The 25,186-nt window shown below is 39.0% G+C and overlaps 1 protein-coding gene across 6 annotated transcripts in view; it reads left to right on the top strand.

The window, feature by feature from the left end:
* Positions 1–25,186, top strand: part of PLCB1 (phospholipase C beta 1) — an 849,858-nt gene that overhangs the window by 605,599 nt on the left and 219,073 nt on the right. For all 6 annotated transcript variants that reach the window (XM_025264704.3, XM_025264705.3, XM_044928314.2 and 3 more), the window contains exon 10: positions 22,664–22,810. In XM_025264704.3, coding sequence (XP_025120489.1) covers positions 22,664–22,810 — 147 coding nt within the window. The remainder of the gene's footprint in view (positions 1–22,663; positions 22,811–25,186) is intronic.

The following is a 25,186-nucleotide window of genomic DNA, read 5'->3' as shown; positions in this document are numbered from 1 at the left end:
AAAGAAGCCAGCAAAGTTCACATACTACACAAAAACACAGCTAGTTGGCAAACATAATAGGAAAGTTTGTGCCTGAGAAAAGATAATTAAAAAGGGAGCATTTAATAGATTATTTCTGAAATCAGGCAAATAGATTTTGGTGAGCCCTGGGATATTGAACTATCTGCACTTACTTTCTCCTAGCTGGTCTAGCAGGACACACATCACAGTCACAGCACTGAGAACCAATATGAGCCAAGGAAATTACTTCTGAGGGCTCTGCTTGGAAGTGGTTTTAGGAGGTGCTAAGCCGTTGGACCAGTAACTTTCCAACATGCTCTGGTATCATTACAGTAAGAGCAGGGTTTGAATGATGATGAATGGATTTTCAACTGCCTAATCCCAATGACATCCAAACATGTGAATGCCAGATCCTGCCCAATTGGCATTTGACTCCGAAAAGTGAGGCTGGTGGCCATGCTAGCTGACAGACATATTGTCCAGTTTGCCCATCTCAACTGTGTGATAACTCTGTGAGGATTCTTAGGCCATCTGTCTTCCAAAGTATAATTTGTAGAGATTTCTCTGTGCTTCCAGCCTTGAAAGATAATATTTGCATGCATTTGGCTGTTCCTTTTAAAAGGTAACCTGCATATTTTTTTTCAAAACCCACAAAGCAATATCACAGCCTCTGTTTAGCACTTCTGGTGTCCTTGCCTTGGCACAACATGTTTTTGTTGTGTTTTATTTTTCTTTCTAAGAGTTAGACTCATGATTGGGAGAATAAAAATGCTAGCGGGTGCCTCTAAATTACTTGCAGAGAATAGAATGTAAATTAAGTCTGGAAAAGAATTTTAGACCTTGATAGACAAAGCCAAATCAAAGAGCTAATCCTTCCTTGTGCCTCTGTCAGATGGGTCATTTGTCCTGCCTGAGCCCAGCTTCTTTTAACAGAAAGATTAAAGTCACACGTTTTGGAGAGATAAGTAAATCATGGGAAAAAATGCTTCCTTGGTCACATTTGGGGCTATTTTTAGGACTGATCTGTGGTGCCCAGATTGACGCCAACTGCTACAGAGGCAGGGTTCTCTCCTTTTCATCATCCTTGTTTCTCATCCAGGCTAGTGCTGGGAAAGTTATGGAGATTAAACATCGTCAGTCACACTCACTACCATCTGCCTTTCTGTTGTCCTGGCACCGCCTCCAGCACTCAAATTGAGTACCCCTGTGACCTTAGACAAGTTGCTAACCTCTCTAAGCCTTAGTTTGCTCAACTGAAAATGGGAATTAAAAAGTACCTTTCTTATAGGATTTCTGCGCCTGGCACATGATCACTGCCCAGGTAATGCTAGCCCTTCCTGTTGGGATGATGATGATGGTGATGATTTATGGATGCCTTTTTCCAGTACTAGAGTATGTGCTCTATAGCAGGATAGCATAGTAGTTAATGGCATGGGACACAAAACCTGGCTTTGCATTCAAATCCCATTTTATTCACTTGTAAGCCATGTGACCTTGAGCAAGCTACTTGCCTGGAGTTTCTCATTCATAAAATAAGCATAAAAATAGCACCCACTTCATAGAGTTACTGTGAGGATGGAATGAATATTTGCTTATAGTAAACACTATATGGGCTTCCCTGGTAGCTCAGACTGTAAAGAATCCTCTGGAAATGCAGGAGACCTGGGTTCAGCCCCTGGGTCAGGAAAATCCCCTGGAGAAGGGAATGGCAGTCCACTCCAGTATTCTTGCCTGGAGAATTCCATGGACAGAGGAGCCTAGCAAGCTACAAATCCATGGGGTCACAAAGAGCTAGACACGACTAAGCGACTAAGCACACAAACAGTATATAAAGATTTGTTAAGTACTATACAGGAAATAGACTAAATTCACTAAACTCTTTAAAAGCTGGTTCTCTTTTTCTTTACCATCTTGCTCGCATATATATAGTAATTTCCTTTCAAGTAAGAATACATTCTTTTTCTTAGCATTTTTTTTTTAACATAGACAACCATATCATCTTTTTTTGGACCTTCACAGCATAATCATTGTTTTTTACTTTAGCACTGTGCCACTGTTCCCTTATGTCTGCTTTCAGGATGAACTCAGCAGCAGTCCCATGTTGCTGCTTTGATGCCATGATCAGGTCATTTCCAAGGTAGCCATCCCAGTAAAACACATACACTGAACAGGAAAGAGCCTGACCAGGAACTTTCAAAACAGGGGACCTTAGTAATGAATCATGAATTTTGTTTAGAGATTAGCTTACAACCATTCCCTGCTGTCCTTTTCCCTCCTGGTCAGAGAGCCCATGTAAAGTATCATGAGTGAATCTGGTGCTATGGACTTGCCATCAGCCTCCTCATCAGTTCAAGGTGGACCATCAGCTTTTGTTATCTAACGTCACTGAAAGTCACTTTTATAAGCTTCTGGGTAGAAGGCAAGGGCCTATGGATTTTTTCCAATAAACTTTTTGTGAATTTCAAAAGAAATTCTAGCAATACTGATCAAAGAAGTTAGGAGGAGAAAGTATTAATAGAGCAGGTAACTTATGTCAATGTCAGGCAGGACAGTCAACTCTTTTATTGTTTGAGGATTTACTTACTCTACTGTGAATTATTTTAGTCCTCTGCTTCTATTTTCATGGTTTTAGACATTTAATGCTGACTATGCCAAAGCCTTTGACTGTGTGGATCACAATAAACTTTGGAAAATTCTGAAAGAGATAGGAATACCAGACCACCTGACCTGCCTCTTGAGAAACCTATATGCAGGTCAGGAAGCAACAGTTAGAACTGGACATGGAACAACAGACTGGTTCAAATAAGAAAAGGAGTACATCAAGGCTGTATATTGTCACCCTGCTTATTTAACTTCTATGCAGAGTACATCATGAGAAACGCTGGGCTGGAAGAAGCACAAACTGGAATCAAGATTGCTGGGAGAAATATCAATAACCTCAGATATGCAGATGACACCACCCTTATGGCAGAAAGTGAAGAGGAACTCAAAAGCCTCTTGATGAAAGTGAAAGTGGAGAGTGAAAAAGTTGGCTTAAAGCTCAACATTCAGAAAACAAAGATCATGGCATCTGGTCCCATTACTTCATGGGAAATAGATGGGGAAACAGTGTAAACAGTGTCAGACTTTATTTTGGGGGGCTCCAAAATCATTGTACATGGTGATTGCAGCCATGAACTTAAAAGATGCTTACTCCTTGGAAGGAAAGTTATGCATATTCAAAAGCAGAGACATTACTTTGCCAACAAAGGTCCATCTAGTCAAGGCTATGTTTTTTCCAGTGGTCATGTATGGATGTGAAAGTTGGACTGTGAAGAAAGCTGAGCACCGAAGAATTGATGCTTTTGAACTGTGGTGTTCGAGAAGACTCTTGAGAGTCCATTGGACTGCAAGGAGATCCAACCAGTCCATTCTGAAGGAGATCAGTCCTGGGTGTTCTTTGGAAGGAACGAAGGTGAAGCTGAAACTCCAGTACTATGGCCACCTCATGTGAAGAGTTGACTCATTGGAAAAGACTCTGATACTGGGAGGGATTGAGGGCAGGAGGAGAAGAGAACGACAGAGGATGAGATGGCTGGATGGCAGTACCGACTCGATGGACATGAGTTTGAGTGAACACTGGGAGTTGGTAATGGACAGGGAGGCCTAGAGTGCTGCAATTCATGGGGTCACAAAGAGTCGGACACGACTGAGCAACTGAACTGAACTGAACTGTTAGTGCTTCCCTCAGGGGCTAGGCAGAGGGAAAGAAAAAAGATAAAACTTTCCCTGTGGTCCAGTGATTAAGACTCCATACTTCCAGTACAGGGGGTGCAGGTTCAATCTATGCTCTGGGAACTAGGTCACCGCCATGCCAAAGGGCCAAAAAATAAAATAAAAGTCTTCTGTTTTTCCAGCTGATGGGGAATATGGGGGCTTGGAAATTTCTGGAGCATCTCTGGGGAAAGGATCCATAGGCTTCTCCCTTAGGACTTGGGATGTCCCCTAGACTTGGGGACAAGGAACCCAATAGAGTATCCTTAGAACCAAATAGAAAAGGTATTCTTTAGTTTTACTTCTCCTCTGTCTCTCCATTCCCTGAGACAAAGTTATAATGCTTTGTTGCCACCTGTATCAGAGCAGGGTAAGAGGGTCTTAGAAGAAAGGAAGTATCTCACCTATTAAATACTCCCACCTGATAAGTACCTGGGAGCTCAGACTGCCTTTGTGACTGACCTCCTGCCTGGGAAAAGATACAGCATGGAAAATATGGCTGACAAATTATCCATACAATGCCATCTGTGGTGATATGAATCACTGCATACTTTTCACCAAAAATATATGAATTAAAGAAAACCAAGGAGATTCATCATGAACCCCTGGCCAGGTAAAGCAGGGCTATGACAGAAAGCCTTCAGTTTCTCTCATTTGATTTCTTTTTGCCTAAAAATAGTAGGATTAAAGAACAAAGCATATGAAATCTAACTTTTTAAACTTAATTAGCAAAATTTTGCAGTCTGGCGTAGTAGAAAAATCATGGAACATCAAGATAAATAGAATGGCCTAGACATATTCATATAATTAAATTATCTCTTAAAACTACATAAAAATTGCATTAAAAGAGATATTTTAAGGCATAATTGAACAAGGGTGGAAATAATAATAGGATGAGAGACAATAGCCTCATAATTTTGGCAGCTACATATAGGTTTCTAGCTATATCATATGTGAGAAAACTAATCATAGGTTACTGTGTGAGACTTTGGGGACCAACCTAAGTTATTCTGTGAAAACCTTAAAAGTCTCAGAAATTGATCATGTTAATTTCCTCTGAAGTGGGTTTAGAGCCACAGTCTAAAATAAGGAGAATCTATTGACAGCTGTTTAAGCAATAATCAGAACTTGCCTGAAAAATTCCATGGACAGAGGAACCTGGCAGGCTACAGTCCACGGGGCCTCAAGGAGTCAAATAAAACTGAGCGACAAAGCATGTGTGCATCACACACACACACACACACACACACACAGAACTCCCACCTGGGAGGAAACTAAAGACTCACTTATTGGAGACAAGAAAACAGAGGGTCTGGGGAAGACAAAGCCCCAGGTGAAAGCAGAGCTACCTATCATTTGAAAGCAAAGCAATGTAAGGATCATAAACATACTGGCTACTTCTTCCCACATTTGGCTCTGAAAGGCTGGCGTCCAGGCTTTTATTCTCCCTGCAAGTAATTAAACAGATTTCTCAGGACTTGATCAGCTCAAGAAGAAAGACCTAAATGTACTGAAATTAGGGGTTACTCCAAAGAGACAAAGACTGATGATCCCTCTACAATAATGCCTTATTAGCTCTCATACTTTTAAGATTCACTTTCAGATATATTGATGATACGAAAATTCCAATTAACTTTTTAGTCCACCAATTTTAAATATGAACAGACAATTAAAAATCACTAGATATATAAGGAAAACTTCCTTAAAAAGTAGAAATAAGTAGGAATAAAACTACCTTGGGGAAAACAATGAATATGTAGTGAGACGAAAACTCCAAATATACATATATCATTAATATGCTTAGAATGATAATAGAATATATTAAGCCATTGGAAAAAATGCTATTTTTAAAGGAAATGTCAGAGAATATAAACTGACTTTTAGATATTAAATAGAGGGTAACAGAAACAAAACACTCAAAGAAGAATTGGAAATAAAGTTGTGGAAAGCTCCTAGAGAGTAAAGCAAGGAAATAAAAAGAAAACTTGGAGGGATATGTATAAAAATGTATAATTTGATCAAATATTCCAGAATAGCAAGAACAGAAATAAGTACAGAGATAATTTATAAAAATGTTTCAAATAGGAAAATAGCTTTACAACTCCAAATGCTCCAAGAATATCCAGCACAGGGGATAAACCAATAACAAAGCACATCATTGTGAATTTTAAGAAACTGGGACTGAATAAGATATTTGAAATTTCCAAAGAGACAAAATAAACAAATAAGAAAACAGGAAAGTGAAAGTGAAGTCACTCAGTCGTGTCTGACTCTTTGCAACCTCATGGACCATAGTCCACTAGGCTCCTCCGTCCATGGGATTCTCCAGGCAAGAATACTGGAGTGGGTTGCCATTTCCTTCTCTGGGGAATCTTCCCGACCCAGGGATTGAACCCAGGTCTCCCGCATTGCAGGCAGACGCTTTAACCTCTGAGCAACCAGGGAAGCCCCAAGAAAACAGGGCATATATGTTTTCAGGATGATCAATCAATAAGTCTTTAAATCTCTTAATAGCCATACTAGAAGTTAAAAGACAATGAAGCCAATTTTCTGTCAAAAATCTAAAAGAAAATTTTCCCCAACCTACAATATTATACCCAACTAAACCATCCAGTAAAGGATGCAAAAGTCATGAAGCGATTTTTAACCATCCAAGGCTCAAAAAATTTAAAAGCTAGGAACCCTTTCCCAGGAAGCTACTGACAAATGTGCTCACACTAAAATGAAAAGACTAAATATGAAGGAGGAAGATATGGTCTAGAAAAAATGAAAGAGATTCAACAAAGAATAGAAGTGGGAAAAAAGTGACTGAAAATGAAACCGGGAGAACACTTATTATGTTTGAACAAATTGCAAAGAGGTTTAGATAACTGTATCTTCTTGATGTAGAGACTTAAGCTGAAATATCTTTTCTTAGATGCCTGGAACAGGAAGTCAAGCTTGAAAGTTCTGTGAGAAGTAGGTTTCTAGAAATTAATAGATAGTGAGTGTCAGGACTTGAGAAAATAAGAAAACAAGTCCACAAAGCAAAGATTGTTCCATTCTGTTCTCCAGAGCTCCCTTTTCTGGACACAGATCTTCCTATTCTTAATTGTTCCAAAGGTCCACAGGATGCTTCCAGGTTTAAAGAAGGCAATGGAATAGCTTGTTCCCCAGTATATATTTAAAGGCCTTGGCATGCACTTGTAAACATGAAATGGATCCAACTGAATGTCCTAGATTTACTGTAAGATATAAAAGCTTCTCTGGTGGTCCAGTGGTTGATAATCTGCCTTCCAGTGCAGGGGACATGGGTTCAATCCCTGGTCCAGAAACTGGGATCCCACATACCATGGCTCACCTGAGCTCATGTGCCACAACTATTGAGCCAGCACTTTAGAGTCTGCAAGTCACAACTACTGAGCCCACACACTACACCTACTGAAGCCTGTGCCCTAGAGCCTGCACACTGCAATGAGAAGCCACTGCCATTAAAAAAAGCCCTGCAGCTAGAGAATAGTAGTGCTTGCTGAAACTAGAGAAAGCCCTAGAGCAGCAACAAGGAGCCTGTGCACCACAACGAAGGCCCAGCAGAGCAAAAATTAAAAAAAAAAAACAAACACTTTTTTTAATTAAAAAAAAATAAAAGCATCCCTGGAAGGTCTCCTTTTGTCACAACAGAATTTCAAATTTCTGTCTTCCTTTTTTTTTTTTTTTAATTTAATTTTATTTTTAAACTTTACATAATTGTATTAGTTTTGCCAAATATCAAAATGAATCCACCACAGATATACATGTGTTCCCCATCCTGAACCCTCATCCCTCCTCCCTCCCCATTCCATCCCTCTGGGTCGTCCCAGTGCACCTGACATGTTCAGGAAGACACCAGTGGAGCCTCAGTCACTACCTATAAGGGGACAGAGAGGTCAAAGGAGGCAGAGGTCCAGTTCCTGGCATTTGACATTCCAAAGCCACCTGACATTTGCCAGTTTCTTTGCAGTAAAGATATTGCTGAGAAATGACAGGTCGTATAAATGGCCATTAGGGACCATCATTTTGTCATTCCACTTTCCTCTCATATCCCTTTATAAGATGGTTCCTCCCCATTGAAATCAGATCTTTTCACTTTTGATCACCAGCCTTTTTTCTCAATATACATGAGAACTTCTTTTGAACCAAAAAGCTTCGTAGAGCATTGTTTCTACATTCTGTGAGAGACGTATTTTTCCTACTTTGTTCTAAGAAGTTCAAATAATGTATATGCTTATAAAGATCTTTAGGTGCCATTATAAGAGTGACATGTCCACTTGGAAGCATATCAATCTTTTATTAAGAAAATATGTAAAGGGCTTTATTTTTAGCCTTTGCCAGCCGGCATTATCCTTCTGAACTTTTCCTGTTGATTTTATTCCAGAAAATCATCACATTGCTTTTAATTTTGGTTTAATGTTTCATAATCTCGTTCTAATACATGACATTTTGTTTTATCTGGTAATTATCCCTAATATAGTTAACCACTTGAATTCATAGAATTTTAGAACTGAAAGAAACATATGAGCCCATCTAATTTTCTCTCCTGTAGTTGAAGAATTTGTCACTGATCAGTTACTGCTGGCAGGAAAGGAAGCCACATGTCTTGTACTGTTACTAATTTTGACAAATTTGTTTAGAAAAACACTGTTTTTCCCATCTTAATTCGCAAGGCTTTTCTTTTGTCTGCATGCCTCAGTGGACCTGAAAGAAAAAATCGTAAGCAGCTTTGCAAAAAGCACTAAGACATTGGTGGAAAAGTACTGGTGCATTTAAGTCAACAGCAACAGCAATATTCCAGCTGTTGGTTACATGCAACGAAAGAACATCCTCTAAAGGGTGTGTTTTCTTCTGAAAGCTTTTGCTAGTCAGAACTTTATTTTTAGGCTAATTCATTATGCCAAACACATCTACATTTTGCAAATGAACTTTTGACCCCTTTAGCTGATGCCTTGTAACTTACAAACCTCCAACTCCCTATCTTTACTTTTTCATTGGCTTTTCTTGATTTCAGCATATCCCTGTCTAATCATTTGACACATTAAAAGACTTGCATATTTGCTCCCTTAGTTAGCAAGACAAAGCTTTGGGATTGAAAAATTACTCCCAGGTGTCTGCCTACTTGCAGTCTGCAATCATATTCTGAACTGTCCTCCAAACTCACATGTCCTTATTCAGTGAAGGCAAATTTCTTCACTGCTGCTGCTGCTAAGTCACTTCAGTCGTGTCTGACTCTGTGCGACCCCATTGATGGCAGCCCACCAGGCTCTCCCATCCCTGGGATTCTCCAGGCAAGAACACTGGAGTGGGTTGCCATTTCGTTCTCCAGTGCATGAAAGTGAAAGTGAAGTCAATCAGTTGTGTCTGACTCTTAGCAACCCCATGGACTGCAGCATACCAGGCTCCTCCGTCCATGGGATTTTCCAGGCAAGAGTACTGGAGTGGATTGCCATTGCCTTCTCCGAATTCCTTCACTGGGGATTTTTAAATTATTTGATACAATTAATTGTAAATAATCTTTACAAACACTGACTCACTTAACTCTGTTTTTTACTGATGTCAATCTATGCTAAAAACTATGTTAAAATCTTCAATTTCCAGGAAATAACAAAGGTAGAGTAGATAACCCAAATAATACATTTAATTAACCTATAGAACTTTAACCAGGTTTATATTGAATTTAGCAATATTTTCATAAGTTTGGTTTTGGTGTTGTTTGTTTGTTTAAGGGGGGTGCTTACATACATATATGTATGTGTCAATATTTCATAGCCTCTTTTGAAATGGATTTGTCATGTTCCTGATTTCCTCATTAATGAAGTAAATAAAATTTTGACAAATGTTCTTTGGCATGTTTCAGAGCACAAATTGACCATAATTTTAATATACTCATTTGGGAATAACTTTTCTACCCTGTACCCATCACTGTCATCAAAATTAATCACAAGCATGGTTCAGAACCTTTCTCAACATAAGATACTAGAAGCAATACATAGAAATTGAGGCTAAAAAGTTAAAATTAACTTATTACCCATACCATATTGGCATACAGTTTGTTTTAATTGCTTTTACAAGTTGCTGATCAGATCAAAGGATGTTTATTCTCAAGATACCAGACACATACACAGCCTCAGGGTCCACTGCAGCACCATAAACAGTGATATGTCTGGCCACACCAGAAGTGTACACTTGTGAATTTTCCTTGGGGCACACTTTATTCCGGGAGTCATATTACCTTCCTTCGTTGGCCCCAAAGACACCTGCATTTACTGTGTGCTTTGAGGAATAGCAGTAGAAACTGAGTTGTATGAAACTGTCATTTACGTGGATTAAAAATGTCAGATTTTAACAATTTCATATGATTTGACCTAAGCAGATAAAAGAATCAAAATTATGTCAGAGAGTGTTTTGCCTATGTTCTCCTCTAGGAGTTTTATAGTTTCTGGCCTTACGTTTAGATCTTTAATCCATTTTGAGTTTATTTTTGTGTATGGTGTTAGAAAGTGTTCTAGTTTCATTCTTTTACAAGTGGTTGACCAGAGTTCCCAGCACCACTTGTTAAAGAGATTGTCTTTAATCCATTGTATATTCTTGCCTCCTTTGTCGAAGATAAGGTGTCCATAAGTGCATGGATTTATCTTTGGGCTTTCTATTTTGTTCCATTGATCTATATTTCTGTCTTTGTGCCAGTACCATACTGTCTTGATAACTGTGGCTTTGTAGTAGAGCCTGAAGTCAGGTAGGTTGATTCCTCCAGTTCCATTCTTCTTTCTCAAGATCGCTTTGGCTATTCGAGGTTTTTTGTTTTTCCATACAAATTGTGAAATTATTTGTTCTAGCTCTGTGAAGAATGCTGTTGGTAGCTTGATAGGGATTGCATTGAATCTATAGATTGCTTTGGGTAGTATACTCATTTTCACTACATTGATTCTTCCAATCCATGAACATGGTATATTTCTCCATCTGTTAGTGTCCTCTTTGATTTCTTTCACCAGTGTTTTATAGTTTTCTATATATAGGTCTTTAGATTCTTTAGGTAGATATATTCCTAAGTATTTTATTCTTTCCGTTGCAATGGTGAATGGAATTGTTTCCTTAATTTCTCTTTCTGTTTTCTCATTATTAGTGTATAGGAATGCAAGGGATTTCTGTGTGTTGATTTTATATCCTGCAACTTTACTATAGTCATTGATTAGTTCTAGTAATTTTCTGGTGGAGTCTTTAGGGTTTTCTATGTAGAGGATCATGTCATCTGCAAACAGTGAGAGCTTTACTTCTTCTTTTCCAATTTGGATTCCTTTTATTTCTTTTTCTGTTCTGATTGCTGTGGCCAAAACTTCCAAAACTATGTTGAATAGTAATGGTGAAAGTGGGCACCCTTGTCTTGTTCCTGACTTTAGAAGAAATGCTTTCAGTTTTTCACCATTGAGGATAATGTTTGCTGTGGGTTTGTCATATATAGCTTTGATTATGTTGAGGTATGTTCCTTCTATTCCTGCTTTCTGGAGAGTTTTTATCATAAATGGATGTTGAATTTTGTCAAAGGCTTTCTCTGCATCTATTGAGATAATCATATGGTTTCTATTTTTCAATTTGTTAATGTGGTGTATTACATTGATTGATTTGCGGATATTGAAGAATCCTTGCATCCCTGGGATAAAGCCCACTTGGTCATGGTGTATGATCTTTTTAATGTGCTGTTGGATTCTGATAGCTAGAATTTTGTTAAGGATTTTTGCATCTATGTTCATCAGTGATATTGGCCTGTAGTTTTCTTTTTTTGTGGGATCTTTGTCAGGTTTTGGTATTAGGGTGATGGTGGCCTCAAACACTCTCTGACATACATCACAGCAGGATCCTCTATGACCCACCTCCCAGAATATTGGAAATAAAAGCAAAAATAAACAAATGGGACCTAATTAACCTTAAAAGCTTCTGCACATCAAAGGAAACTATTAGCAAGGTGAAAAGACAGCCTTCAGAATGGGAGAAGATAATAGCAAATGAAGCAACTGACAAACAACTAATCTCGAGAATATACAAGCAACTCCTACAGCTCAACTCCAGAAAAATAAATGACCCAATCAAAAAATGGGCCAAAGAACTAAATAGACATTTCTCCAAAGAAGACATCCAGATGGCTAACAAACACATGAAAAGATGCTCAACATCACTCATTATCAGAGAAATGCAAATCAAAACCACTATGAGGTACCATTTCACACCAGTCAGAATGGCTGCGATCCAAAAGTCTACAAGTAATAAATGCTGGAGAGGGTGTGGAGAAAAGGGAACCCTCTTACACTGTTGGTGGGAATGCATACTAGTACAGCCACTATGGAGAACAGTGTGGAGATTCCTTAAAAAACTGGAAATAGAACTGCCTTATGATCCAGCAATCCCACTGCTGGGCATACACACTGAGGAAACCAGAAGGGAAAGAGACACGTGTACCCCAATGTTCATCGCAGCACTGTGTATAATAGCCAGGACATGGAAGCAACCTAGATGTCCATCAGCAGATGAATGGATAAGAAAGCTATGGTACATATACACAATGGAGTATTATTCAGCCATTAAAAAGAATACATTTGAATCAGTTCTAATGAGGTGGATGAAACTGGAGCCTGTTATACAGAGTGAAGTAAGCCAGAAAGAAAAACACCAATACAGTATACTAACGCATATATATGGAATTTAGAAAGATGGTAACAATAACCCTGTGTACGAGACAGCAAAAGAGACACTGATGTATAGAACAGTCTTATGGACTCTGTGGGAGAGGGAGAGGGTGGGAAGATTGGGGAGAATGGCATTGAAACATGTAAAATATCATGTATGAAATGAGTTGCCAGTCCAGGTTCGATGCACGATACTGGATGCTTGGGGCTGGTGCACTGGGACGACCCAGAGGGATGGAATGGGGAGGGAGGAGGGAGGAGGGTTCAGGATGGGGAACACATGTATACCTGTGGTGGATTAATTTTGATATTTGGCAAATCTAATACAGTTATGTAAAGTTTAAAAATAAAATAAAATTAAAAAAAAAAAAAAAGAATCAAAATTATGCCATCCTTGGTGATCTTCCAGTTTCAAAACCATTTCTCTTCTATTTTGAATCACTAATCATCAAAGTAAGTGCTGACTTTGTACCAACTGTGCAAAGAGAATCGTGTTAGTTCCCAAGGATGACAAAGAGACATGCATGTCCTGCTCTGGAGTAGTGCATGCCTGCTGTTCAAGGGATGAATGGTCTTATTTTCTGTTACATTATGATCTATTTGAAGGCAGAGGCTTTGCTCTGCTTTACATTTCTATGTATTCATTACATTGCAGAGATTCAATAAATGTTAAGTGAGTCGAACGTAAGCAGACAGAGGAGAAGGAAGAGATGAGGGAGGGAGGAATGGAAACTCATTTGAGAAGAAGCTGGCAAAATGGCATTAATCAGAGTGAAATGATTATTGTACACAATGCAGATGAAGGACCACCCCAAACTTCAAATGACAAACTGAAAATCACTTTACAAAAAAAAATAAGTAAAAATAACACCCATTTTTTCTATTTTAAAAAGTCCCAATGAGGCAGAGCATGGAAAGACCCAGGACCTGGCGCCCTAGTAGCCCTGATCCTAGCAAGGCTGTTTCACCCTGGCTTCTAAAGCTTAATTTAAGCATCCCAGATCTTCATCTTTTGTACTCCTGCTGTATGATCTTTGTTCCTACTAATAAAAGGGATGAAATAGAAAACTAGGAAGAAATTCAATTTTTTAACAAATGTTTTACCGCTACATGTTTTAAGTTTCAAAATATTGTTGGAAACTACCTATTGAAATAACTTTGGCCCTAAGTGGCATTGACTTTGGTTTGCTTACAAAAATTGAAACCAGTCTGAAAGAATATAGGCATTCCACTGTAAATGAATTTCAAAGGAAGGCTTCAAAGGTAGTAACCGAAGAGTACTCATCAATCAGAATGATTGAAATGATCACTTTGGTAGGTGATGGTTATTTGAAGATATAAACTTTTGCCTCTATTAGGAATTGGTCACACAAATATAACAGTGTAAGGAATGTTATGTCACATTTCTCATTTCTAATGCAAGAGAAACTATCTTAGCACTTTTTCCTTTGGTAATTATTGATATTAATCAAGGTGCATGTTAAGAGTAGATTTTTAAGCAGTTTGTAGTGCAGATAATTGTTCCTATTTAAGATTTCCATTTAAGTAGCTCCACTCATTCAAAGCCAATAACCAGATTTCTTCTTTTCATTTATTTATTAATTCCTGTAAAATATAAAAGACAATTGAACTATAATGTTTCCAGAATTAGGGAATGTACTCATCAGTTATTTTGAGAAATTTATTGGATATAAAAAATTTACACTGTGGGTAAACAGTTTTTCCGTTTACAGGTGATGTACCTCTTACCATTCAAGGATGGTTCAGTTCAGTTTAGTTCAGTCGCTCAGTTGTGTCCGACTATTTGTGGCCCCATGAATCGCAGCACGCCAGGCCTGTCCATCACCAACTCCTGGAGTTTACTCAAACTCATGTCCATCGAGTCGGTGATGCCATCCAGCTGTCTCATCCTCTGTCGTCCCCTTCTCCTCCTGCCCCCAATCCCTCCCAGCATCAAGGTCTTTTCCAATGAGTCAACTCTTAGCATGAGGTGGCCAAAGGACTGGAGTTTCAGCTTTAGCATCAGTCCTTCCAATGAACTCCCAGGACTGATCTCCTTTAGGATGGACTGGTTGGATCTCCTTGCAGTCCAAGGGACTCTCAAGAGTCTTCTCCAACACCACAGTTCAAAAGCATCAATTCTTCAGTGCTCAACTTTCTTCACAGTCCAACTCTCACATCCATACATGACCACTGGGAAAACCATAGCCTTGACTAGACGGACCTTTGTTGGCAAAGTAATATCTCTGCTTTTCAATATGCTATCTAGGTTAGTCATAACTTTCCTTCCAAGGAGCAAGCATCTTTTAATTTCATGGCTGCAGTCACTATCTGCAGTGATTTTGGAGCCCCAAAAAAATAAAGTTTGACACTGTTTCCCCATCTATTTCCCATGAAGTGATGGGACCAGATGCCATGATCCGCAAACAGTGAGAGTTTTAGTTCTTTTCCAATCTGGATTCCTTTTATTTTTTTTCTTCTCTGATTCCTGTGGCTAATACTTCTAAAACTATGTTGAATAGTAGTGGTGAGAGTGGGCACCCTTGTCTTGTTCCTGACTTTAGGGAAAAGGCTTTGTTTTTCACCACTGAGGATAATGTTGCTGTGGGTTTATCATATATGGCTTTTATTATGTTGTGGTATGTTCCTTCTATTCCTGTTTTCTGGAGGTTTTTTTTTTTTTTTATCATAAATGGATGTTGAATTTTGTCAAAGGCTTTCTGTGCATATACTGAGATAATCATATGGTTTTTAATCTTTCAATTTGTTAATGTGTTGTATCACATTGATTTACAAATATTGAAGAATCCTTACATCCTTGGGATGAAGCCCACTTGGTCATGATGTATGATCTTTTTAATATGTTGTTGGATTCTGTTTGCTAGAATTTTGTTAAGGATTTTTGCATATATCCATCAGTGATATTGGCTTGTAGTTTTGTTTTTTTGTGGCACCTTTGTCTGGTTTTGGTATAAGGGTGATGGTGGCCTCATAGAATGAGTTTGGCAGTTTACCTTCCTCTGCAATTTTCTGGAACAGTTTGAATAAGATAGGTTTTGGCTTTTCTCTAAATTTTTGGTAGAATTCACGTGTGAAGCCATCAGGTCCTGGGCTTTTGTTTGTTGGAAGATTTTTGATTACAGTTTCAATTTCTGTGCTTGTGATGATTAGCTTTGTTAAGATTTTCTATTTCTTCCTGGTTCAGTTTTGTAAGGTTTTAGTTTTCTAAGAATTTGCCTAGTTCTTCCAAGTTGTCCATTTTACTGGCATATAGTTGCTGATAGTAGTCTCTTATGATCCTTTGTATTTCTGTGTTGTCTGTTATGATTTCTCCATTTTTATGTCGAATTTTGTTGATTTGATTCTTCTCCCTTTTTTTCTTGATGAGTCTGGCTAATGATTTCTCTATTTTTTTAATCTTCCCCAAGAACCAGCTTTCAGTTTTGTTGATTTTTGCTATCATCTCCTTTGTTTCTTTTTCAATTATTTATGCCCTAATTTTTATGATTTATTTCCTTCTACTAACCCTGGGGTTCTTAATTTCTTCTTTTTCTACTTGCTTTAGGTGTAAAGTTAGGTTATTTATTTGATTTTTTTCTTGTTTCTTGAGGTAAGCTTGTACTGTTATGAACCTTCCCCTTAACACTACTTTTACTGAATCTCATAGGTTTTGGGTTGTTGTGTTTTCATTTTCATTCATTTCTATGCATATTTTGATTTCTTTTTTTATTACTTCTATGATTTGTTGGTTATTCAGAAGTGTGTTATTTAGCCTCTATATGTTTGTATTTTTAATAGATTTTTTTTCCTATAATTGACATCTATTTTTCCTGCATTGTGATCAGAAAAGATGCTTGAAATGATTTCAATATTTTTGAATTTACCAAGGCTAGATTTATGGCCCAGGATGCGATCTATCCTGGAGAATGTTCCATGTGCACTTGAGAAAAAGGTGAAATTCATTGTTTTGGGGTGAAATGTCCTATAGATATCAATTAGGCCTAACAGGTCCATTGCATCATTTAAAGTTTATGTTTCCTTGCTAATTTTCTGTTTAGTTGATCTATCCATAAGTGTTAAAGTGAAAGTGAAGTCGCTCAGTCATGTCCGACTCTTTGCGACCCCATGGACTGTGGCCTACCAGGCTCCTCCGTCCAAGGGATTTTCCAGGCAAGGGTACTGGAGTGGGTGGCCATTTCCTTCTCCAGGGGATCTTCATGACCCAGAGATTGAACCCAGGTCTCTTACATTGCAGGCAGACGCTTTACCATCTGAGCCACCAGGGAAGCTGGTTTATCCATAGGTGTGAATGGGGTATTAAAATCTCCCACTATTATTGTGTTACTGTGAATTTCCCATTATTGTGTTACTGTGAATTTCCCCTTTCATACTTCTTAGCATTTGCCTTACATATTTGCATTGCTTCTAAGTTGGGTGCATATATATTTGTAATGGTTATATCTTCTTCTTGGATTGAGCCTTTGATCATTATGTAGTGTCCTTCTTTGTCTCTTTTCACGCCCTTTATTTCAAAGTCTATATTATCTGATATGAGTATTGCCACTCCTGCTTTCTTTTGATCTCCATTTGCATGAAATATTTTTTTCCAGCCCTTCACTTTCAGTCCGTGTGTGTCCCTTGTTTTGAGGTGGGTCTCTTTTAGACAGCATATATAGAGGTCTTGCTTTCGTATCCATTCAGCCAGTCTTTGTCGTTTGGTTGGGGCATTCAACCCATTTACATTTAAGGTACTTATTGATAAGTATGATCCCGTTGCCATTTACTTTGTTGTTTTCGGCTCGAGTTTATAAACCCTTTTCTGTGTTTCCTGTCTAGAGAAGATCTTTGGCATTTGTTGAACAGCTGGTTTGGTGGTTCTGAATTCTCTCAGCTTTTGCTTGTCTGTAAAGCTTTTGATTTCTCCTTCATATTTGAATGAGATCCTTGCTGGGTATAGTAATCAGGGTTGTAGGTTTTTCTCTTTCATCACTTTAAGTATGTCCTGCCATTCCCTCCTGGCCTGAAGAGTTTCTATTGAAAGATTAGCTGTTATCCTTATGGGAATCCCCTTGTGTGTGTGTTATTTGTTGCTTTTCCCTTGCTGCTTTTAATATTTTCTCTTTGTGTTTGATCTTCATTAATTTGATTAATATGTGTCTTGGGGTGTTTTGCCTTGGGTTTATCCTGTTTGGGACTCTCTGGGTTTCTTGGACTTGGGTGGCTATTTCCTTCCCCATTTTAGGGAAGTTTTCATTATTATCTCCTCGAGTATTTTCTCTTGGCCTTTCTTTTTGTCTTCTTCTTCTGGGACTCCTATGATTCAAATGTTGGGGCATTTAACATTGTCTCAGATGTCTCTGAGATTGTCCTCATTTCTTTTCATCTTTTTTTCCTTTTTTTCTTCTCTGCTTCACTTATTTCTCTATTCTATCTTCCACCTCACTTATCCTATCTTCTGCCTCAGTTATTCTACTGTTGGTTCCCTCCAGAGTGATTTTGGTCTCAGTTATTGCATTATTCATTACTGATTAACACTTTTTTATTTCTTCTAAGTCCTTGTTAAACAGTTTTTGCATCTTCTCAATCCTTGTCTCTAGTCTATTTATCTGCAATTCCATTTTGTTTTCAAGATTTTGAATCATCTTTACTATCATTATTCTGAATTCTTTTTCAGGTAGACTACCTATCTCCTCCTCTTTTGTTTGGTTTGGTGGGCATTTATAATGTTTCTTTACCTGCTGAATATTTCTCTGCCTTTTCATTTTGTTTAGATTGCTGTGTTTGGGGTGGTGTTTCTGTATGCTGGAAGTTTGTGGTTCCTCTTTATTGTGGAGTTTGCTCCCTGTGGGTGGGGTTGGACTAGTGGCTTGTCAAGGTTTCCTGGTTAGGGAAGCCTGCATCTGTGTTCTGGTGGGTGGAGCTGGATCTCTTCTCTCTGGAGTGCAATGAAGTGTCCAGTAGTGAGTTTTGAAGTGTCCATGGGTTTGGTGTGACTTTGGACAGCCTGTATTTTAATGCGCAGGGCTATGTTCCTATGTTGCTGGAGAATTAGCATGGTATGTCTTGCTCTGGAACTTGTTGGCTCTTGGGTGGAGCTTGGTTTCAGTATAGGTGTGGAGGCTTTTGGATGAGCTCTTGTTGATTAATGTTCCTTGGAGTCAGGAGTTTTCTGGTGTTCTCAAGTTTTGGATTTAAGCCTCCTGCCTCTGGTTTTCAGTCTTATTCTTACAGTAGCCTCAAGACTTCTCCATCCAAACAGCACAGATGTCAAAACATCTAGGTTAATGGAGAAAAGATTCTCCACAGTGAGGGACACCCAGAGAGGTTCGCAGAGTTACATGGAGAAGAGAAGAGGGAGGAGGGAGATAGAGGAGGCCAAGAGGAGAAGAGGGTGAATCAAAAGGGGAGAGAGCAATCTAGCCAGTAATCAATTCCCTATTTGTTCTTCACAGTCTGGAACACTCAGAGAGGTTCATGGAGTTACATAGAGAAGAGAAGAGGGAGGAAGGAGATAGCGGTGACCAGAAGGAGAGGAGGGGGAGTCAAAAGGAGAGAGACAGATCTAGCCAGTAATAGGTTCCCTAAGTGTTCTCCATAGCCCGGAACACCCAGAGAGATTCACAGAGTTGAGAAGAGAAGGGGGAGGAAGGAAATATAGGTGACCTGGGGAGAAAAGGGAGAGTCAAAAGGGGAGAGAGCAATCAAGCCAGTAATCACACCCCTAAGTAAAAATGGGTACTGAAGATTAGATTCTTAAAGGTACAAAATTGATAACAAATGCCAAAAAGCAAAGATTAAAAATCTAGAGTAGAGGTTAGACTCTCAAAAATACAATAATAAAAAAACAAAAGAAAATTGCAAAAATTATAATATATATATATATGAATTTGCTTTAAAAAGTCTTTTTTTTTTACAAAGTAATAGGTTATCAAAATGAAAATTAAAGGAGTAATAACTTAAAAATTTTTTAAATGATAATATTAAAAATGTATCTAGGAATTTCTCTGGAGCTGTTGAGGGCAATGTGGGATCAGTTCAATTTCAGATAGTTCCTTGTTCCAGTTTATACTTCTTCTCAAGATCTATAGGCCCCTTCCAATGTAGTCAATGCTAATTACAGGGTTTTAATCTGTTGCACTTGTCACTTCCAGAGCGGTTCCCTCTTCTTTGTTTATTTTGGCTTCCTCTGTTTACAAGTAGCTTCAGTGTCTGATTTCCACCCTGACACAAGGGGGCAAAGGTGGTCACTTATTTAGGCTCACTTGTTCAGTTGTGCTGTGGGGAGGGAGGAGCACTGCAAACAAATATACTGGCATGTGTGGGGAGTGCTCGCAGTGTCTGGGCCACACTGGGTTTCCGCTGCTCACGGCATGTGTGCTTCCCCAGTCTACACTGCTCAGGCTCCAGGTTGCTCTGCAGGGAACTGTCTAAAGTTGGCCCTGGGTTGCATGCACTTTCCAGGTCTAATCTGCTCAGGTTCAGACTTTCAGGTACTCCACAAAGGCACAGACTTGGTTGGGCCTGCGATTTGTCCCCTTCCCAGGTCCGAGCAGCTCAGGCGACCAGGTGCTTGGTGAGCGCAGTCTTCCCAGCTGGGCAGGGCGTTTTAGCACCTCCCCTGTCCCAGCCTCTTGGTTTCCTGGGTGTGCCAAGAGAATGCCGTCTCAGGTGTGCCTTGTGTCTCCTCTGAGGAACTTATCTCTGACTGCACCCCTCCTGGTGGATGTCAACTGTCCAAAATCCCAGGAAGATGTGGTTAGCAACTGGGAGCCTGCTCACAGTTTGGTGGAGGATGCCATCTCTGGGGCCGAGATTGCCCCTTGCCTTCTGCCTCTGGCTGTTGCCTGCCTGCCTCTCTGCCTCCGGGGGTTGGGAGTTGGGGGCTGGGCTGGTCTGTAGCTGGCTAGCTCTCCTGTAGTGATCTCTCAGTCCTTTGTTCTATGAGTGGACCGGCTGTACCTTAGATTTGAGCTTTTTGTGGGAAAATTCTCTCTCTCTTTTGTTTCTCTCTCTGGCTATCCCACAGTTTGGGTTGCTATCTCACGTTAGCTCCCTCAGACAGCCCTCAGGGCATTCAGGCCCAGCCCTTACCCTAAGCATGCAGCCTGTGCCTCACTGTTCAGCCCCAGCTCGCTGGTGGTGAACGCGAGTGTCTGGGCTACTTCTCCGCTGGGAGTTGTGGTTAGACACATAGTCTGTGGGGATTTTTTTTCCCCCTCCCAGTTATGATGCCCTCTGAGATTCCAAAACTCCCCAGAGACCTGCCGGTGAGAGGGTTTCCTAGTGTTTGGAAACTTCTCCTTCAAGTCTCCTTCCCCAGGACAGGTCTCCATCCCTAATTCTTTTGTCTCTCTTTTTATCTTTTGTATTTTGTCCTACATCCTTTTGAAGAGAATGAGCTGCCTTTCTGCGTGCCTGGTGTCCTCTGCCAGCATTCAGAAGTTGTTTTGTGGAAGTTTCTCAGCATTCAAATGATCTTTTGATGAACTTCTGGAGGAGAAAATGGCCTCCCCATCCTATTCCTCTGCCATCTTAGTACCACCCCCCTGCTATCATGTTTTTACCTCTGAGTTTGACATCTGGATGAAGAGAAGGCAAACCACTGGTGAAAGAGTAAATTGCTAGAACTTTTAACAGAAAGCAAATTGGTTACGTATACTAAAAGTCTGAAAAATTTGCAGTCTTTGAACCAGCAATTCTATTGCAGAAGACTCATTCTGAGGAAAAAGTTTATACAGAGATTCAGCTACCAGAGTATTCAATACAATATTATTTATACTAGTGAAAAATGAGAACTCCAAAGATAATGGAATATTAGTTAGTCATGTTATAGCTCTATATATTTTATAATACAGAGGTTTAAGCCTCTGCCTGCAATGCAGGAGACCTGGGCTCGATCCCTGGGTCGGGAAGATCCCCTGGAGAAGGAAATGGCAACCCACTCCAGTATTCTTGCCTGGGAAATCCCGTGGATGGAGGAGCCTGGTGGCCTACAGTCCACAGGGTCGCAAAGAGTCAGACATGACTAAGCAACTTCACTTTCAAAATATAAATATTAATATTATATGATGATGTTCATAATATATTTTTCAGTATATATATATATATGATTGCATCTTTATAAAAGAACTATACATACACATGCATACACACATTTCTTCCTCTGGAAGTGTATATATTAAGATTTTAATAGGAATTCTCTCTGAATGAAGAGTTAGGCATGTTCAGAAAAATTTCAGTTTTCTTCCCTCTCTGCTCTTGTCATTTCCTATTTTTTCTTCCATAAACATATACTACTTTTATATTAATAGAAAACTTTTTCAACAAGGAAAAAGAAATACTATCCTCTAATATTTACCAGAAAGATCTTCACTATTCACAAATGAACTGGTGGTTGTGTTTGTTTTGTTTCTTTGGTTGGTTGGTTGGGTTTTGAGGCTTTGATTGTTAATATTGAAGAAACAAGCTATGATGATGAACCAAAACCGTGATGATGGTTCTCTCCATGTAGTATATAAAAATTACTTTAGTAATGATAAAGAATTATCTCAATATTTAGTATTAGTCACCTCAGAAATATTACAACAAAAGAAAAATTCTAAATAGAATCTGAGTAAACTAAAGTGTGAGTCATATTTCTTTCATTTGAAGAAAAGTCATTCTAAATAAGAAATGTTAAGGACCTTCATTTTTATGAACATTCAGATTTTTATTCCTCAGTTATGGTCATATTTATTTCCTTTTTCAGAGGAAAAAGATTATTATTTGAAAACATTTTCACATTATTTTAAATAATACAACCATGTGTGAATAAGTCTTTTGATCATAAAAGTAACATGTTTTTATGAGAGAACATTGGGAAATGTACCCTTAACTTTACTACGCAGAGGTAAGCACTAAAAACATTTTGGTGTCCATGCATAGGATTGTAACCATTCTTATATTTTGAAAACAGTTGATCCATGTTTAGGTATTTAAATTCTCCGAAAGTCTGTGAGACTCTTGTAATTACATTTTTCTCTATTATCTCTGGCATTTGGGGATAGGTATAGTAAAGCAGCATGACCCTAGACTACTGTTTATCCATATCAAATTGCAATTGTGGCTAATGTTTTCCATCTTGGATGCTACCAGAGTTTTCTGCAAAATAATAATAATATGATATCAGAAACCCATAAAATATTACATTCACATTCCTCTTAACTCTTGATTTCCTCTAGGACAGATATCAGTGGATGGATTTATGCGCTATCTGAGTGGAGAAGAAAATGGAGTCGTTTCACCTGAGAAACTGGATTTGAATGAAGATATGTCTCAGCCCCTTTCTCACTATTTCATTAATTCCTCACACAACACCTACCTCACAGGTATGAATTTATAGTTCTTTGACAATTATTGTAGCCAGTCTCATCGAATGTCACCAACCTCTGCTTTCTGTTGTTCAGAAGTGGATTTACTTTCACTTCCTGTGAAAAATCCTCTGAGAACTGGGGGTTCCATGACTAGACATTCTTCCCAAAAGTAACAATATCGTTTATTCACATGTCCTTCTTGCCTGGAGATCGCCAGGGACAGAGGAGCCTGGCGGGCCACAGTCCATGGGGTCGCGGAGTTACACACGACTGAGCAGCGAATACTGTAACACACTTCCTACATTTGCAACTCATCTGAAATTATCCATGTCTGATATCTTCAGACCAATGGAATTTTTATGTAACTGAATTCATTCTTCAATGGACTTCAATCCATTTATTATCCTGTCTAGTTCTCTGGACTGTTTTTCATCTACAGAAAAGTTCCAAAACCCTAAATAACTTTGGCTTTAAGGTAAATTAATAATTTTGCTCAAAGTGGACAGGGCTTTATTATTGCTGTTGTTTAGCTGCTAAGTTGTGTCTGACTTTTGTAACCCTATAGACTTTATCACACCAGGCCCTTCTGTCCACAGAATTTCTCAGGCAACAATACTGGAGTGGGTTAGTGGGTTACCATTTCCTTCTCCAGGGGATCTTCCCGACCCAGGATCAAACCTGCATCTCCTGCTTGGCAGGCAGATTCTTCACCACTGAGCCACCAGGGAAGGTACAGGGTTTTAGACATAAACAAATTTCTTGTGGGCAACAACTTATACTTTGTTGTAAATATTATAATAAAGGCGGAAAAAAGCAACCCTATGTTTCCTAACTTGGCCCTAAATTGAGTAGATTGACAATCTAGTTTTTAATAGATTTTTAAATAGAAAAAATATTAAAACATATATATATATACATATATATTATCTCTACATAGTTTAGAATTAAAAGTTTAATAAATACCAATTTCTATAAGCTAAAAATGTTTTTATAATCAAAATATATTTCTTGCAGAATACTCTCTGATTACTAGCTTTGGAAAGACTGTAAAAAAAAGACCTACTAGTTTAAAAAAAAGACTTTTAAAAACCTTGCATGCTCTTTCTTCACACAATCCATTATCCAAATGATATAAGATAGTCAGACCTTAAGACCCATAATGCAAACAAAGTAAAGTCTGGGGTCTCATTTGGTATCTGTAAGTAGTAGCTGCTCACCATGCCTTAGGGGTGGTTCAGATGTGTTTATGGCTTATTGTCTGGGGACATGTGGTTTGTGTAGCAAGACAGACCAGCAATGCCATGAACGTAATGGCAGTGAGATCCAGGCACTTAATTGTGGGGTTTTCACAGGGCTCAGCCATCTGACAAATAAGCAGTTCTTTCTTCTAAATTCCTTAAAGGAATTCATTCCTCTAGAAACAAATGTATGTTGTGCTGGCATCAAATCCAGGATTGGCCTGGTAGCCCATACTTGGTGAAAATAGCTTAGAGTAGAAATGCCTCTTAGACAGATATGTGGCCGCTGGAATGGGCACTCTCAGGATGGTTCCATATGATCCTGGACCATCTAGTCAGAATCATATACTGAGTTCTACCATCAACTGAACTGCAACGGCATGATTTTCTTGAAAATTGGATGGCTCTCAGACTATTTGTGTGGCCTGTTTTGTTTCAACCACATTGCCTACTAAGAGAGATTCATGGTATAAAACTAATTGATTCATGTTTGGCTCATCATAAACCCATTCTGGTCATCTCTTCTTGTATAACCAATTACATAAAAACTCATGGGCATAAAAGAGCCACCATTTAATTTTGGTCCATATTCTATAGGTCAAGAACTCAGACAAGGCACAGAGCAGATGGTTTGTTTCTGTTCTCTGTCGTCTTGGGCTCTAGCTGGGAAGCCAATGCCTGGGGTGATGCAAACACCTTGGTTGTGGGTATCATCTGGAAGCTTCTCCACAAGCATGTCTGGTACTTGGGCTAACAACGCAATAGCTGGGCTTAGTTAGGACTGCTGACCTAATTGCCTGTAAGTCCTCCCTGTGTAGCTTGGACTTTCTCAGGTTAGGTGGGCATCTTACATGGCAGCTTATAGCTGCCAAAGCAAGTGTCCCAAAGAACACGGAGGAAACTTAATTGTCTTTGTGCACTTAGCCTCTGAAGTTCCATACTGTCACTGCTTTATTTGTCAAAAAAGTCACAACCCTGCCCAGTTTCAAGGTAGGGGACGTAGACCACAACCCTCAATAGGAGGAGTGTTAGAATATTTTTAGTCTTCTTTTAAAATTACTACAGGTTGCATAGCTTCAAGAAGAGTCTCCACTTAGCCCACTTTCTTGGATTCAGTTTCCTGGGCTTATTACAAAAGTTTTGCAGCTCCTAC

Source organism: Bubalus bubalis, chromosome 14 (genome assembly GCF_019923935.1).
Source record: "Bubalus bubalis isolate 160015118507 breed Murrah chromosome 14, NDDB_SH_1, whole genome shotgun sequence".
NCBI lineage: Eukaryota > Metazoa > Chordata > Mammalia > Artiodactyla > Bovidae > Bubalus > Bubalus bubalis.
Note: the sequence above shows the minus strand (reverse complement) of the source record. Positions and strands in the feature narration are given on the sequence as shown.